Source organism: Choristoneura fumiferana, chromosome 10 (genome assembly GCF_025370935.1).
Source record: "Choristoneura fumiferana chromosome 10, NRCan_CFum_1, whole genome shotgun sequence".
NCBI lineage: Eukaryota > Metazoa > Arthropoda > Insecta > Lepidoptera > Tortricidae > Choristoneura > Choristoneura fumiferana.
Window position 1 is genome coordinate 7,281,547 of NC_133481.1, and position 18,830 is coordinate 7,300,376.

Below are 18,830 nucleotides of genomic sequence, written 5' to 3' on the forward strand. Positions count from 1 at the left end.
AATATTTGCTAAAAATACTTTATTATTGGTTTATCCGATGATGAGTGAAATTTAGCAAGCTTATAAATTATAGACTCGATGTGTACATTCTTGCCAAATTTCAGTTTAATCCCAGTTTAGGTTAAAAAACCTAGTTAGTAGTTACAGGTAAACCTAATTAAAAGAAAAAAAAAAATTGTTACGAACTGTATAAATCTCGTCTCATATGAAATAAATTCCTATATCAGCAAAGGATGATATGATACGATAAATATATGTCGAAAATTAAATTCCTCTCTCTCTGACTCTGCTATCGGGGCAGGCTACGACCAAGGTGTAGGCGAACCAAAGGCAAACGTATCATGTTACATCATCAGGCTGTTTTTTAGGAATGGAAAAAATAATAAAGTGGTTACTTGGGGATTTACAATGACTAATATAAATGTTTGTTTAGGTTCGTTAGTCTAGCTAACGGTTACATATTTGGATATCGAAAGTTAAAATACCTACGGCTAAAATGTCGATGTTCAAAAATATCTAAAATTAAAATATCGATTGTATTACAATATCGAAAGTTGTTATACCTATGGTTAAAATGTCTAAGGTTGAAATGGTGAGTGATTAAAATATAGAATGATTAAAAATGTCGATAACCATTTTCTAAGTTATAAATGTCAACATATTTGAATGTCGAAAATTAAAATATTGTACGTACAAATCAGTTTTATTTATTGCTTCTTTATCTTAATAATATTTATTTTACATAATCTAGTCATTTCTAGCACTCGCCGGCCACTGCCGCGGCACGCTCGCTTCGTTAGCTCGGCTCGTGCGTTGTTGTGGTCACAGTTCTAACCTAATCGAACCAAATATTTTTGGAAATTCATATTTTACTGAAATGTCTATAATGTTCAATAGGTTAGGTTATGTTAGTATTGCGTCAAGGCGCAAAGCGCCTCAGCTAGGCGGAATAGGAGCTCCGCGCAGTCGATCCTGTCACGTGATAATTCACACAGGATATTCGATACTCTGTACTTCGATACTTTGTACTTAAATATTATATCTTTCGATGTCACTTTTGTAGTTTCGATATATTGGATTTAGGTTATCTTACCATTCGACAATAGAAACTTTAGTTATTTTAACTTTCGATATTTCTATACAGTCGAAAATTTAATTTTTATTTTGAACATCGTCATTTTAACCGTAGGTATTTTAATTTTCGATATTAAAATATGTAACCCTAACTAACATGGTAGCATGGTGAACGGTTGTGTTGCTCTGAAGATGAGTGCTGGTTGAGTCCGAAACGTTTCAACCTAGTGTGGTGGGGTGATAGTTGTATTTGTGTGTGTTCTAACAGTGTGGAGGTGAAGGAACGGCATGAACACACATTTCTTTGCATGGACGTAGCTTATGGTGGTCACGGGTGAGCAAAGTAATTATTTTAGTTCGTTGAAAGAAAAAAGCTTTTTAGGTTGGCTGTGTATATGTATTTTCGAATACAGAATCTGAATTTTCGTTTTATGCAACAGGAAATCGCGGTTAATGTGTAGACGTTCGCGTTCGGCTTTAAGCTGAAATTTAAGTAACAATCTGTGCATTATGGTGACGATGTTATCACATGCTGGCCAACATGGATGATGGCGAATTATAGCAATTGAACTTCAACTTTTTCAGAACACGAATATTGCTCAAACATAGAAGACATGTTTTTATTCGAAAAATATTAGGTATACCAGTTTTAGCTCGCACATTGTATGATACGTCCGTGTAGTGCCAACCTAAATGGGATTCTTTCGATTCGACATTCCGAACGGGTTGGAAATACCCGATAAAATGCGCAGAAAAAACCAAACGGCGCACCCTTGTATTCAATACAATTTGTACAGAATTAATGCATTCAGGGTGTCCTGTCGTGCAAAATACATTAGGATTCCGTATTCGGAACCTGTACATGTGAGGACTATCAAAAAATCATAGTATGCATTATAATCATCATACATTAACCAAAACAGTGTTTTCGCGACTATAAATATGGTTTAGCCCCTTTTTTACGACTGTGATGTTATCGTCTCTATTAAAAATACATTATTATGAAATGTTATACAGAATCATTGCTCTTTATTAACTGGAGCAGTTTTTTCGTCGTAAGTAGTTATTGTATTAATTTTTGGAACAAGAGAGTTCTATTCTATGTACCCCTTAAGAACCCCTCTCTGTTTTTTAAAAGATATATTAGCATAAACGTTACGGGAAAGATGCGTCTCTAAAAATGTTCCTCTGTGGTTCCTATAATTCATGGCATTTTTCATAGTAATAAAAATAATAAATCTAGATTAGTCGTTAAACCTGGTTAAAGCTGGACAATATCCAAAGATTTGGCCACTGCTTAATAAAATTGAGCTTAAAACTTATCTGAGTATTTAGTTTTTTCCAGCAAGTCGCCGTTAGTCGTATAGTAACATTATGATGTCATTGGGACTAGTTTTGCCTCATACATCCGCTATATAATGACTTCTGCCTTATGCTCACGTGGGTTAGGGGTCGTCACAAATCTGGAACAATGCTCTATGGTAATGCCACCCAACATTCCTACTGACGTAGTTCCTAAATTATACCTATCCGACACACATTTATGAGCCCTTCACACCGAAATGAAATTGCGAACCTGAGAAAATTCCTTTTCTGTGGATTACGAATCTTTTTTATTTTTTTCTGGAAATGTACTTTATGAAATTTGTTTAGGAAGATTTTAGTTTTAATATTACTACTATATACTACTACTAAAATACTATCTAAAACGAACTTTTCTTTACATCAGTTAATATTTGGATTATTTTCTTAAATGACTATATATTAATTTAAATGAATTATATTTCCATTTATTCTTTCTTTGTTGATTCCGTTTTAGATTTTTAAATAAAGTAATTATCCGCCTCGACCGGAACGGCAATTGCTGGCTTCGCAAGCTAGTCCATATACCAATACGCAGCCTGCAATTGCCTAGTTTTTCCAGATCTAAGCTTTACCTAATGTACCTACTATTTTTTACTGTTTTAAAAGCTTAACTAACAAAATCTACGATTTTATTTGGTTTATTCTCTACTTATTCTTCATCTGCATTAAAATGCAAAGAATTTGGGTTAAGGCAAGCTACTTTATGTAACACAAATAAATATCTTTCGTAGAGCCCAAGTTGTAAAGTCACGTAGAACATAGGCCTATAAATAAAAAAATTATAATAAAAAAACATTTATTGCCACAACATAATTGCCACATAATTACGTACTTAGTTGAGTTGAGTATCAATCAAATTCGGTACAAGATCATAAAATTGGAAATGAACCAGCTACGTTCCGGCATTGGGTACCAATCTCAGCGAATGCTGGACACAAGGCAGCATGCACCCAGCGCTGATTTTCAGACCGGCCCCTTTAGCGGAAGCTAGTTGTAACATTATTATTACAAAAACATTATTTGAACACGTATAGTAAAAACATTAATTAAAATAACAAATAACGAACGAAAGTAATTACAAATAAAAAACAAGCATGGTCTGATTATATGTTGAGTGTGATAAGTGCGTGTGCGTGTCGTGTTTTCGTGTTGTGTGTGTGTGTGAGAATGTGAGTCCTTATGAGTACATTAGTGTGCACTTGTATGGGTTCATGAATGTGTGAGTGACAGTGTCGGGTGACCTAAATTTGCTTCTGTTGTTTTAGATAGTATGATTTTACAGTCTCTTTAAATTTGAGCAAAGGGCTCCCGCATCGGTGGAGGTAAATCATTCCAGATCTTGGATGCTGCAAATTTCAATCCCCCCCTGAACGATACTGACGATACGGTCCTGCAGGGCTAGGTTCTACGAAACTCGAAACTCGAAGTTCGTGTCGTGCGGTCCCTCTGACACTTATACGAGAGCGAGAGGGACCGCATGACACGAACTTCGAGTTTCGAGTTCGTAGTAGCCCTGCTGTGCTCCGGTACAATAAGCTTGGTCGCTCTGTAGCTCCGAATTGGTTTCTTGCGTTGATCTTTCACCCATTTTAATACGTTAAACAAAAATACCGAGGTGTCTCGAATTCGTTTACCTTACGGACGGTGTAAGCCAGGTGAAGGTTTCTTCGGTTCGCCATGTTTAATATACCCCTGTTATTAAGATACGGCGCCGCGTGATGTGAGCTCGTCTAGGAACGCCGTAACAAAATCGTATTTGCAGACGTTGTATCATTTTCTTAGTCTTTTCCAAAAGCATAGGGCCATAAACTATATCTCAGTAATTTAAATGCGAAAGGACGAGGGCCTCTGTAACTGTTTCACGTACTCTAACAGACAGGTATTTCCGCGAGTCTGTAAAACGCGTTTCTTATTTTAATGTTAAGATGCTCTATAAGTATACCTCAATTACCCATCCATGACAAGCCCCAGATCCATAGCCACAATTAGCATTTCGTAATGGGTCTTACTGAGATGAGATTAGATAAAAGAGAAAAGACCTAAAATGTATGAAAAGTATATGCGAAAAGTTTGGTCGTTTTAGGTGATTTAATGACCTGAACCGTGATCTTAAGTACCTACGGTTTACCTCTTAGTATGACTTCGTGAAGGAAAATGACACCAGTAATTATATAACTTTGTTCTCTTTGCTGAGCTTTCGGTCGTTCGGACTGAAACAGTACCGACTGTTATTTTACACTTCCCGGAGCCGTGGTGGCCGAGTGGTTTGACCTATGGCCTCTCAAGCAGAGGATCGTGGGTTCAAACCCCGGCTCGCACCTCTGAGTTTTTCGAAATTCATGTGCGGAATTACATTTGAAATTTACCACGAGCTTTACGGTGAAGGAAAACATCGTGAGGAAACCTGCACAACAATCCTGCGAAGCAATTCAACGGTGTGTGTGAAGTTCCCAATCCGCACTGGGCCCGCGTGGGAACTACTGCCCAAGCCCTCTCATTCGGAGAGGAGGCCTGTGCCCTGCAGTGGGACGTATATAGGCTGGGATGATGATGATGATGGTGATGATGATTTTACACTTATATTAGGGCGAAATCATCTGGCCTCAATTGGCTTCCAAGATTTAATTAAGTTGTTATTTATAAGTACCTAAGTGTAACTATATACGTAATATAAACGTGTTAAAAATAATGTTTGTTTGATATAACTGTTACTATCATTAACTACTCTACATTTATAGGTAGAATGTCGAAAAAGTAGGTACTTTAGGTTAGGTAAAAGTACGAGAGCTCGTCACTGTCCCAATAGTTGGCATCTTCTTGTGTAATAAGCAATAGAGGAATAGAGATGACAGCAGGGCGTCGTCTATTGGGCATAAGCGTGTCGAGTACTCGGACGTTTACCATAGGTACTTTTATTATCAACTAGCTTTTGCCCGCGGCTTCGCCGGCGTGGAATTCGGTTATGGCGCGATGTTCCCTCGGGAACTCTGCACTTTTCTGGGATAAAAAGTAGCCTATGTCACTCTCAGGCTCATAAACTATTTCTATGCCAAAAATCACGTCGATCCGTCGCTCCGTTTCAACGTGAAAAACGGACAAACACACAAACAATACTTTCGCATTTATAATATTAGTATGGATATTTATACCCAATATAATAATTAACTAAGAGTTCTACTTAGATGGCACCGTAACGTGTGTGTGACATGTCCGTATATTCGAAGCCAAAATTAAACATTAGCCACATATGACATTAGTCAGTAAAGCTTCGCTATTAAGACGTAGAAGCAGACGTCGCAGTAGAATACGAGTATTATGGTCAATACTTAGATGTTAATCGTCGTCTTCATCTTCAACCTTATTGAAAACAATTATCCGAATAAAATTATAAAAGTATCTGCCTGCATTACTGGCTTTTACTTTTTATTCTGATTTAGTTATAACCTAACCAACAAAAAGTTGGAAAACCTCGACATTGTCACTTCAAACTTCTATATCTCAAAAACGGTTAAACCGATTTGATAACACATGTCTAAGAACCATCGCTAAAAACCCTGCTTTAAGTAGCGTACGGTAGGTATATTGCACTAATTGCGCTTAAGATATATAATTATTTTTCACGTACAAATGATATTTTGGTCTTTTTCCTAATGTGATTGTAGGTAAGATATATATAAGCAGTTTGAGTGGTTAATATTTACAATTTATAAAAGTTGAATGATACCATGGTAAAAATTGCCTTTTCATCTCTCCTGTTCAGAAAGTTTAATTTGCATGGGTTCATAGCCGGGTGGAAAATTGCGTTTTCATCTCTCAGTTGGAAAGTATTTTTTTTTAATTTTTCGATTAGCCACGGAGTCGAAGATAATTGAGTTACGTCAATGACACTTTTTTTACGTTTCGGCATGGCCATCTAGATGCACGTCGTGACCAAGGAGCTTATATTACAACACTGAAAGTTGAAAGCCGAACATCCGTTTGAAACAAGAAATTTTATCTTTATTACGTCATGATAATATTCCATCTCTTTCTTTAGTTAGGTTAAGAAAGAGAAGGAAGTCATTCGTGAAATTTGAAAGAAAGAGATGGAATATATAAATAAGTAATAATGGTCAAACTTCTTCGTTCAGCGTTCAACCTCCAGTTTTGTATATAAGCTCCTTGGTCGTGACCAACTCGATTTTTTTTATAGTCGGCCGTGGCAAGTGGCCAGTCGAAAAGGAGGTTGGATTATAAGTAAATTAAATTTATTATTATTCTAATTTTTTTTTGTAGTATTTTACTTTCCTCACAGTCGAAATGAAAAGTAGTGTCTATCTCGGGTGAAATTACCCATTTCCCCTCGAAATAAGTGCTCTCACTTCGTTCGAGCGCCAGAAACATGTCGGGTGAAATGGGTCACTTTCCACCCTTGGTTATCAATCTACTATTGTTTATCAGCGGAGGCTTTCTATTAGTACAAGAATTTTAAAATTAGTTTAGTATTTCCAGAAATTACCCCCTGCGTACAAAAAATTAACAATCTTACAAAGTTCTTATCTTTATTATACTTATAATATAATGCGCAAAGGCTAGGCTAAGTGAAGTTTTTTTTTAAATATATTGCTCTACTCCAGCAGCTAATGGTTTCTGAAAAATCTGAAAATAATAAACGGAAATAACGAGGTTGATGCTCGGATTACACAAAAATACTCATAGCGTCGAGAGAAGTGATGTTGACGCAGTTGTTTCGCTTCATTTTAAACTTTAAACGGAAACAAAATAAAGGTCATACTAAAAAAAAATCAACTACGATTTTACTAGCGTCAAGACTTTGGTGCACTAAAGTTATACAAGTGAATAAAAGGCTACACAAATTATCTATGACTTTGTTGACAGAATGATGGATGGAAGATAATATTTTATGAACATTCTGAAACTTGAAGATGTTTACAACTTTCAAACTATTCACGTTCAAATGGGGCGTCAAATGGCACGTCTATCTAAATATAGCTTAATTTAGTGTGAGGGAGGTTGCCATCAACACTGTACTCGCGCTAAGTTCAAAGAAAGGTGAATGGAATCATTATTATACTTATAGGTATTTTTAGTTGAACGTAGGCCACACTCGAGGCGAGTTTTTTATGTACCTAATACCAACTTAAGTCTAACGAATTTAATACTATGCAAACTTATTTTAATACTTAGCATTGGATTTTGTGGTGATGGTGGTAGGAGGTTTTACATACCATAGGTGTAAACATATCCTACATAGTATAGCATAGATTTTCAACAGAATTCATAGTCAGTTCAATATTTTATCGTCATTCAATGTCACTATGCAATATTTCCAAAGAGTTTATGGCAAACAAAGATTGGTATCTTGAAATATTTTATTTAAGAAATTAATTGTGAGTATACGTGTAAATTGTAGGCAGGTATTGCCACCATGTTAAGGGCCGTGTATATAGGTCATCGACATTTATGTATAGACTGCATGTTTTTTACATCAAAACGGCGCACATTTGTTCACAGCGCGGATTTGTGAACCTTTCACTATACTAGTAATAACTCTTATTGCATAAAAATTAAATACACAGATTACAAATTAGAAATTAGTTGCATTTTATGTTTCTACAAATGGTTAAAAACTTATTCTTTCTCAGGTGACTCTATCGTCGTGGTGTGGCAGGAAGAGCGCGCCTCGACTCGGGCGCACATACAGCGCGTTGCTCGCGTCGCAGCGGCAACGCGCCTGCGGCGAGGAGCGCGTGCGCAGCGGCCGCCGCTTGCGCCGCCTCTCGACCGCTACCACGCAACTGTACGACGCGCCGCCGCGAGCGCAGGTGAGGTTAGCCATTGCAATGCATCACGTTGAACCGTCTTATCCTACTTTAATGGTGCTAGCACGCTAAGTATGGTCCTGGACACAACATTGTTTTATACCTTTTTAGGGTTCCGGAGCCAAAATGGCAAAAACCCTTATAGTTTTGCCATGTCTGCCTGTCTGTCTGTCTGTCTTTCCGTCCGTCCGCGGCTTTGCTCAGGGACTATCAATGCTAGAAAGCTGTAATTTTGCACGGATATATAATGTAAACTATGCCGACCAAAATGGTACAATACAAAAATCTAAAATATTTTTTTTAGAGTTACCTCCCATAGATAGTGGGGTGTGATTTTTTTTTCTCATCCAATCTTAGAGTGTGGGGTATCGTTGGATAGATCTTTTAAAACTATTAGGGAGTTGCTAAAACAATTTTACGATTCAGTAATTTGTTTGCGAAATATTCAACTTTACAAGTGCAAATTTTCATTAAAATCGAGCGTCCCCCCCTCTAAAATCTAAACCAGTGGGTGGAAAAAGTTGAAAATATTCTTGATGGTAGTAAGTATGTCAAACTTTCAAGGAAAACTATAACGGCTAAGTTTGCTTGAGAATTATTAGTAGTTTAAGAGTAAATAGCAGCCTAACGTATAAAATATACCTAAACTTAGAAGATTCCGTATAAAATACGAAATCCTTAGAATTTTTTTTTTCGTAATGGCTACGGAACTCTATTTCGGGCGTGTTCGACACGCTCTTAGCCGGTTTTTCAAAATGTCTATTTGTTTTCCACTGCTTGAAAGCATTCGTCCCCTTGACTTCCTCAATTTGAGCCACGTTTGGCTAATCTTAAAGCTCTGCATCTAGGTAATCTTGAGATTTTTGGATACTGACTGAAGCTAAAATGGGGTTGGTGGTTGTAAGAATGGTTTACTTATGCTACAAGTACTATCGTACTAAGGCTTCTGGTATTCGGTATATATACGATTAACACTAACAAGACAATACACTCGCATGCTGCTGCTGTATCTTCTGTACCTTCAACAAAGAGTGTTTAGCGGAATCTGAACTACACACTTGCACATCCAACAACGCGGCACTTACAAGCTAAGTTTAATCCTCCAAGAAGAATCGTGCAAGTTGTTTTACATTGCGAGGTCGTCAAGCGAACGAGTTTAAACTGGTAAATCGAGTGCCGCAATGCAACTTGCATCGTTTTTCTTGTAGGTATATGTTGGGCTATCTATAGTCGCTAAGCACATTAAACACTAGAAAAGAACGAGAACCTTTATTAGTGGATACAAGTTTGTTGTGAAAGAATAATAAATCGGCTACATGAAGTGCTACAAAAGAATCTTGACTCAGTGATTTATTAGACAAAAATAGATTAATTAGGTAAACAGATCCGTTAACTGTTGTCATGATTATTATAATTCACCATTGATCGGTGTATCCGGTCGTCTAGTAATAAATCAATTATTTATTTGCTAAGAAGCGGCTGGCAAGAAAAAGATTCGCAAATTAGTAAATATGGTAGCGGTGCGCTAGCGTGATTTATAGTTCTAATAATAGATATACTAAGGTGCTAACGTGCTAGCAAATTTAAGTACCAATATTTTAAGAGATGTTAAATAAGACCAAAACAATAAACGTTATTACTCTTTTTGTCAAGTGAACCTTTCGTTTGTCATGAACGTCAATGATTGGCGGGAAAACTACGTGTGAATCTGACATTTATTTTTCTAAGTGAAGTGGCCAGTTACTCGTAACAGTCAAGACTTTCAAAGAAGTTTTAATCACTGTTCATCAAAGTTAATTCTCTAATTATCTCCAAAAAGTTACATAAACTTTTAAATATTTTATACTTAAGTGTACTCCTAGAGACGTGTACTATCTGCTGTAAAAATATTGGTGCCTAATTTGTTAGTACCTATATTGTAGGCAAAAAATAATTTGGACCCTTTGCGTAATAAGCACGGAATAGTACGGATAGGACAAATAAAAGTTATAACCTGAGAAACGATTGCTAATTTGGTACAAACTTAGCGTCTACAGCTGATAGGGCTGCTGGATAATTACTCGTACCTGTCAAAATAACTAATTTTAGGTTCTGTAAAAATGTCTTAGTGTTTATGATAATTTCATAAAAAAAGTAATTTTCCTCTCTCAGCTTAGTTTTTTAATGTAACATGACTAATTCTATTGTTTTCCTAGATAATTGATGAGTTGATATGTAATTAAGTAATGCAAAACAAAAGCATGGACTCATTTTGTTTGGCAATGGAACGTACACAATATATTTCCAAGCTATGGAACGATTTAACTGATGAGAATAATTATCCTACAGCAGAATGAATGGTATTAATGTAAAAGCGAATTACGCATTTATTCACTTTTCGTATTAATTTCGTACGTTATGCAATTGCCAGAAACAAATATCGCTAGACACTTGTTTAAATGCAATAGGACTCGATTCGGCATTATATCAAAACTTGAAAAAGCATTTGAATTTTCAGACGCTTTTGATCCCTTAATATTATAACGTAGAGTGATAGATGAGTATTACTTAATACGTACCTTCTTATACCTATTAAAAATTCATATTTATATTATTTATGAGAAGCAAAAAAAAGAAAAAAGTATCGCTACAACTTGGGTTTTAATGCAGAGTTTGTGTTTTTGAAATGTAATTTTGGACGGGTAACTACGTAATGTACATCTTTCGTTCTTACTTTCAGTTTGCATATAAGCACAATTCTACTCAAGTATTCCCTTCGTTATTTATTCAAACTCTGTCTGTCTCTGACATAGAGTAGATACCTACACGCGTTTCTACTTTAAATTGTTGCCAGGCACAAGCCACGCCTTTTTTAATAAAGTTACAAGTGCAAGTGTACAATTATACATAACTAGTGTTCACCCCCGGCTTCGCACACGTAAATCATTAGATCCAGCAGCTGAATTGAAATTTCGGGATTTTAAAAAATTCCCGTGGGGGTTCCCGAAAATTAAATCGTGGTTTTCATTGACTTTACATTAAAAACAAACATGTCAAATTTCATGACTCTAAGCCCAGCGGTTGTTATTTCGAGATTTTATCTCGTAAGAATATCGGAATAAAAGTAGCCTATGTTTTAATTCAGATGTCAAGCTATCAACATACCAAATTTCATCCAAATCCGACCAGCCGTTTCAGCGTGAAGGAGTAACAAACATACTCACACACTCACTCATATTCACATTTATAATATTAGTAGGATTGTTAAGTTTCTCATACAAAAAACTGTCAATTATGGCACTTGTTTAGGAGAGAGAGTGGAGCAAAAGGAGGGAGGGGAGTGGACTTGGGGAGCAAAGTGGTGTCGCAGACGCTGTTCATCGAATAGCTACCCTGAAGTGGCAATGGGCGGGCCACGTCGCTCGAAAGCACGACTCGTGATGCAGGAAAACCTTGGAATGGAGACCCTGGGGCGCGACCCGCCCGAGAGGACGTCCGCAGATGAGATGGAAGGATGACATCAAGAGAATAGCCGGGTCAAACTGGATGCAGGTAGCACAGAACAGAGAAAAGCGGAGAAAGCTGAAGGAGGCCTACACCAAAAAGGCAGAAAATGGCTAAGAAGTGAAGAGAGAGAGAGTAGCACTTGTAACTTTTATTAAATAGGGTCCTGGTCACCAATTTCTAACGGTACAGAATAAGCTAGGCTTTAAGTAATTTTTTTAGTTGTTTTAAGTATTTGATCTAAAATATGACAGTACTAGCAGTTCGTTCATCAAAGGTACTAGCTATTGCCTGCAACTTCATCTGCTTATAAAAATATCCTATAACTATTATATTAATCCGGGCTATAAACTATCTGCGCGTTAAACTGCATCCAAATCCGTTCAGGCGTTTGTAGCGTTAAATAACAAAAAAAACCGTATATCCTCACAAACATTCGCATTTATTGCATTAGTAAGAAACATACGAGTAGTTCAGTAGTTACCCAATGTAAAATAACTTAAACCATTAATTCATACAGTAAAATATTCTTCATAGAATAGCACAAATCAGGACAATAAGATTACACAAAATGCCGGGGCAAAATTGTACTTATTATGCAAATTTGCAGGCGCACAACGTGCTACAATTTTCCAAACAATGACGTATACATACCAAGAGTCTGTTAAAATCCTCTCACTTCTACAAAGAACTCGAACAAAACGTCAGTCGCAATAGCATTTAATTTGTTGGTGTTTCACCGGTATTGGCAAAAAATCCAACTTTTTTTTACTAATTTCTAAAAATAAAATATTTTTGGATCCCGGTTGTGGAATAAATTTGCCTTAAATAATTTAGAGCTATTAACAAACATATTTCCTTTATGTCAACATTAAGATGTGTTTATTATTACTATTATTAGCTTGTGGCCAGGTTTTATTCGTAGACACCTAAGTGGTTAGTGAAGTATGGGACTTCTAAAATTAGATACCAATAACTTGAAGTGTAGACAAGACCCTTCTTCGCAGAAAACCGTGCGATAGTCGGGTGCGACAGGGTCGTAGGGTCTCACTAAACCAACATGATTTACAGGACATTAAAACGACATGAGAATAGCGTTAGGAATAGACGCATATAAATATCTTGACGTGGTTATTTATGAACGATTTATTTCCATTTCGTGCGTATTCGCGTCATTTAATAAAACTTGGTAAATGCTTGCCATTATTACTTTGTCATATTTTTTTATGTCGTGCCACTGTCGTCATCGTTATAGTAATAATTCTGAATAAATAAATGCCTTAAATATATTTCCTCATTGAGCTATTGTAACAAACATATGAAATTCCTTTATGTCAACATTAAGATGTGTTTATTATTAATATTCTTAGCTTGTGGCCAGGTATTATTCGTAGACACCTAAGTGGTTAGTGAAGTATGGGACTTCTAAAATTAGATACCAATAACTTGAAGTGTAGACAAGACGCAGAAAACCGTGCGAATAGTCGGGTGCGACAGGGTCGTAGGGTCTCACTAAACCAACATGATTTACAGGACATTAAAACGACATGAGAATATCCCGTTAGGAATAGACGCATATAAATATCTTGACGTTGTTATTTCAAGATTTTATTTCCGTTATCGGGTTCGTATTCGACGTCATTTAATATTCTAATAAATAAAAATAAAAATATCTTGCCATTATTACTTTTTTCGTGCCAAGCTGTCGTCATCATTTACATATATAATAATTCTCGGGCCCTGTGTGGATTATCACAATTGAAGGAAAAATTTAATACGACGCTCACTTTTAATGCATTCAACTATAAAATAGTATGCTTCGTAGGTACAAAGATTCATTAAATCCTAAGCTTACTTGTTACCTTGCCTAGCGGTGAAAAAATATAGCCTAGTCCTCATTAAATGTCTTCTGTAGACATGGTAATAATTTAGCTACCAACCACGTCCGTTACAATGAGTAATATAAAAATGTTCTTCTAAAACAAGCACCTAGCCTAGCTATAAGTATATAAATATAAACGTCTTGTTGCAGTCTGATTCAAGACGCTATTTGCTGCATATCTCAGTAATGAATTTAGATGATCATTGAATTAGTATCATAAATAATGTATTGAATATCACAGTACAAGATGTATACTTACGGAGGTAAAATGTTTCTTTCTTATTTTATTATCAGTAGTCATTACTTCAGCCCGACAGGACAAACTGATAAAATATGCGGGTTGTAAAAAAATGTTTTTTCAATTTTCTTAATAATAAATTTGTATAAGTCTCGCTGGTTACCTTCGTTTGCTCTAAAGTTCATCATAGGATCGAGAGCTCTCAGGTTCCAGTCCTTCTTTAGGAATAAATTGCTAACTGTTTTAACACACTTGAACGAACGAGCGAAAGGAGAACGGGTAGCTTCTGCAAAATAAAATACTGAAATTATCATCTTAGTTTAGGTATTACCTAGCATAACAAACAAGTTCTTTGAAAAGTAGCCGCGCTTTATTTTGTTTGAAGAAAGCATAAAACAATACTAGGAAATCTAGAGTAAAAGAGAATTCTGCAGCTTTTAAGGCAACGTTGGACCCAGCAGACTCGCTGTCAGATTTCTCATACCCGTCGGGGCTTAGGGACCGTTAAAGTACCCTTTCTGAATTGTATAACTAAACATTATTTTGACACGAAGACTTGCGTCTTATTTAAGTTGTATCAACCGTGTTATAAGTTAACTCATAACATTTCAGTAGGTTATAATGACTGCACACACCTGAAAAACAAAATGAATTTTTGATTAAAATTACAGTCACTGCACTTTGAACATCGACCGAAACTCCCAAAAACATTTACTAGGGTGTTCAGACAAACTTTTTTTTACAAATTATTTACTAAATAAGCGGCTAGGGGTGAGATTATAGAGCAAACAACCCGGAGCAAAACGAACACCTATTTTTAAAGCAGCGAATAAAGGAAGGGCCAGTACGAGAAGCGTGAGTTAGGTATGAAATTATACAACTTATTCAAATTAAATGGATTTATTTATAAATAATTAGCCGTTACCTTTATCGCTATCCCGTGGGAACTATGCAATTTTCTGGGATAAAAACTATTCTATGTCCTTCTCCGGGACTCAAACTATCTGTATACCGAATTTCATCTTAATTGGTTGAATGGTTTAGACGTGATGAAGTAACAAACAAACATACTTACAAGCTTTCGCATTTATAATATACTAGCCTGTTACCCGCGACTCCGTCCGCGTAGAATTCTTTTATCGCTATCCTGCGGGAACTATGCAATTTCACGGGATAAAAACTATCCTATGTCCTTCCCGGGACTCAAGCTATCTGTATACGGAATTTCATCTAAATCAGTTCAGCGGTTTAGGTGTGATGCAGTAACAAACAAACAGACTTACAAACTTTCGCATTTATAATATTAGTAGAAATTAGGAAATTAGTAGGATGTGGGACGTAAATAGCTCGGTCGCCCAGGTACTCAGCTTTAAATGTACCTACATGTGCAACATTTTCATATTTCTGTGTAACTTATTCCGAAATATAGAGGAGCAATAAGAAGAAATGAAAGAAGCCTTCATTGAAGCCTCCATTCAAGAAGCATTGAAGGAAATCTAGAGTAAAAGAGAAGCCGTGGTGGCCGAGTGGTTTGACCTATGGCCTCTCAAGCAGAGGATCGTGGGTTCAAACCCCGGCTGGCACCTCTGAGTTTTTCGAAATTCATGTGCGAAATTACATTTGAAATTTACCACGAGCTTTACGGTGAAGGAAAACATCGTGAGGAAACCTGCGCAAGCCTGCGAAGCAATTCTATGGTGTGTGTGTGTAGTTACCAATCTGCACTGGGCCCGCGTAAGTTTAATTTAGTATGAGCCACACACTACAAAGTGCTGTTAAGAGTCCTAATGGCTGATGTTATCGGCGCTATGAAGCCGCGTATGAAGTAAATAGCCGGCGAGGATTACAAGGGTCGGCGTAGCGGAAGCTTATAAATACCTAGGAGCCGTTTGAATGGATAAAAGTATTAAACTGTTCCAATGTAGCTAAAATATACAAATACATAACGTCGTGTGACCGACACCGCTCGGAATTTTAATAATGTAACAAACACGTCATGTCTGCTGCGCTAGGTAATCTTTTATTTGAAAATTACTAAAATTATTGTGACTCAACAACCTTACAGTTTTTTATTTAGTGTTCATTTCTATTGTCTATCCTGCATTTTGTCTATGCTAATTAACTTAAATATTGTATGAACTGATTTGCGGTGCTCAACAAAGAATAATAATTTGTATTATATGTATTCTTTGTGACCACGATAACGCCCAAACCAGGGTCGGCCATTGTGACCGTATTGTCTAACGCGCCGGGTGCTTGCAATCGCAATCGTTATCCCTATCTACCTTCATCATCATCATCATCCTATATACGTCCACTGCTGTCCTCTCAGAACAAGAGGGCTTGCGGATTGTGAATTGCTTCGCAGATGTGCAGGTTCACGATGTTTTCCTTCACCATGCTACGAGTATACTGTGTGACAGAAAGAAGTGGTGTAACAGATTATGATTCCGAGCGCGTAAGACATATTTAGACAATAAGGCCACTGATCCTCTTGCTAGAAATTGTGACCATATTAGGGTAGGTAGGTACTCGATGTCTAGAATAAGTAAAATTTTAGGTCTGGGCTGGCAACACTCGGAGATTTTATTTAATGTTTAGTCATTTATTGGCAATGATTTTCCATATTAAAAATCGAAAATTGATTGAGAGCAGTCCAAGGATTGGTAATGTATCCTTTCACCAAACGGAGAAATCTGAGGGACATATATAAATAAATAATGGCATAAATGATGCCAGGATGAGAGGATACTCGTAAAATCCGAAATCACATTATCCGACAAAGAACGAAAGTCACCGACGTTGCTCAGAGAACTAGTTCGTTGAAGTGGCGTTGGGCGGCCACGTCTGTCGCAGGACCGATGAACGGTGGAGCAGACGAGTCCTCGAATGGAGACCACGGACGGGAAAACGTAGTGTAGGGCGTCCTGAGGCACGGTGGACGGATGACCTTAAGAGTGATGTGGCGCGCCATGAAAGAGGCTATGTCAGCAGTGGACTGCTGTAGGCCTATGTCCATGCAGTGATGCTGTAGGCCAGATAGGTAGCAAATCATTTTTATTTGTGCTATTTAGCCGTAAAATCTACCTGAGGTCAAATTTACAAATAACAACATAAAATTCAAAATCGGTTACATAACTGAATCAACTAGTCGCCTAAGTTATATTTATATGTATATACAGTCATAAATAGATATTAGAGCGTTCATAAGTACTAGACAGATTTCCGATTTAAATTTTAATTGGAAAAATATGAAGACGATTTGCTAAGCTCCATCAGAAACTCGTTGGACGGGTTTAGTCCAATGTCAGACCGATATATAAAAAAAATATAAATAACATGCTAATTTGTGTGGTGTAGCAAAAAATCATAAACACGCGCAGCCATCTTTTATTATTATGACAACGATGTCTACGTGTTGCCAATGTTTTCTCAAGTTTTAGAATAAAACTGTCTGTTGCAGCCATCCAAGGGCGATTAAGCACAGCCCTCGTCCCCTCGTCTAATAGTTAGCAGTCGCTGTAGCCGAACCGGTTGGGAAGCTATACAAATATAATTGAGAACGCAAGTTTTCATGTATTTCCATTATTTTATATGCAAATAATTTGTTTAGTCAACTATATAATCGTACCCAGGTTCTAAAACTATTTCTTTTCCGAATTATATCTAAATCCGTCTAGCGATTTTAGCGTGAACGAGTAAGAAACACACGCAACCATGCACTCACAAACTTTCACATTTTAATATTAGTAGCTGCAAATTAATACCTAAGACTAAGTAGCTCGTAACATATGCTCAAATCAGTTTTATTTGCAGAATTTGTCTCCTTTCACAGAGGAGCTTTTAAATTTTTATGAGTCCTAATCCCATATGTATAAAGGATACGGTGGAGATAAAGATGAGGCATCAAGTCTAATGACTGCTCTTCTGCGCCGCAGATGTGCCTGGCCCTATACTACGAAGTGAAAAATTCGAACTTCGTATCTTGCCATCCCGCTGACGCTTATAGTACGAGAGTGAGAGCGCCGGTACGATATGAACTTCGATTTTCAAATTTCGTAGTAGCCCCCCTGGGGGACTACCACGAAATTCGAAGTTCGTAATTATTTTATGATTGAGGTCCACACAGTGGGTCCACAGGATGAAATTTTGGACGCAATACAAGTGTTTCAAGCTCAGTTGGTGGACTACATAATGACCTAACACATCTTTTGAATTGAGTCTGATAAAATTTGCGTCTTCCATACATTTTTGAAATTAAATCAGGGACTTTGTTATGGAAACTGCAATTATTATCTGACTAATATCAATGAGTTAAGGCATTACATAGTCCAACGTAAATTGTGCTTGAAACACTAACTTTTTATCATGTGCAGAATTTCAACTAAAGTAAATGTTTAATCCTATCAGAACAAGAGGGCTTGGGCCATAGTTCCCACGCGGGCCCAGTGCGGATTGGGAACTTCACACACACCATTGAATTGCTTCGCAGGTTTGTGCAGGTTTCCTCACGATGTTTTCCTTCACCGCAAAGCTCGTGGTAAATTTCAAATGTAATTCCGCCCATGAATTTCGAAAAACTCAGAGGTGCGAGCCGGGGTTTGAACCCACGACCCTCTGCTTGAGAGGCGATAGGTCAAACCACTAGGCCACCACAGCTCCTCTCTTGTTCTGAGAGGAGGCCTGTGCCCAGCAGTGGGACGTATATAGGCTGGGATGATGATGATGAAATGTTTAATTTCATCATAGTGAATAAAATGCATTCGTTTATTATGAAAAAAATATAAAATAAATGATGGATAACCATAATAGTAACAACAAAAGCCCTTTGTTCCATGTAAGGCTTACAGGGAAAACAAATACGAAATATTTAAATATTGGTTAGTGTGGTATCAATGATTATGTTCTTGAATTGGATGGCACATAACATTCCTCTATGTTTCGTTAAACGGTGTTTTTTAGGGTT

At 36.9% G+C, this 18,830-nt stretch overlaps 1 protein-coding gene across 4 annotated transcripts in view; it reads left to right on the forward strand.

Moving 5' to 3' along the window:
- The window catches only part of LOC141431977 (pyrokinin-1 receptor-like), a 71,902-nt gene that overhangs the window by 42,484 nt on the left and 10,588 nt on the right, over positions 1–18,830 (forward strand). For 2 of the 4 annotated variants that reach the window (XM_074093308.1, XM_074093307.1), the window contains exon 5: positions 8,085–8,264. In XM_074093308.1, coding sequence (XP_073949409.1) covers positions 8,085–8,264 — 180 coding nt within the window. Of the gene's footprint in view, positions 1–8,084; positions 8,270–11,385; positions 11,459–18,830 lie in introns of those variants that run through there. The other 2 variants (XM_074093310.1, XM_074093311.1) reach the window with 2 other exon arrangements.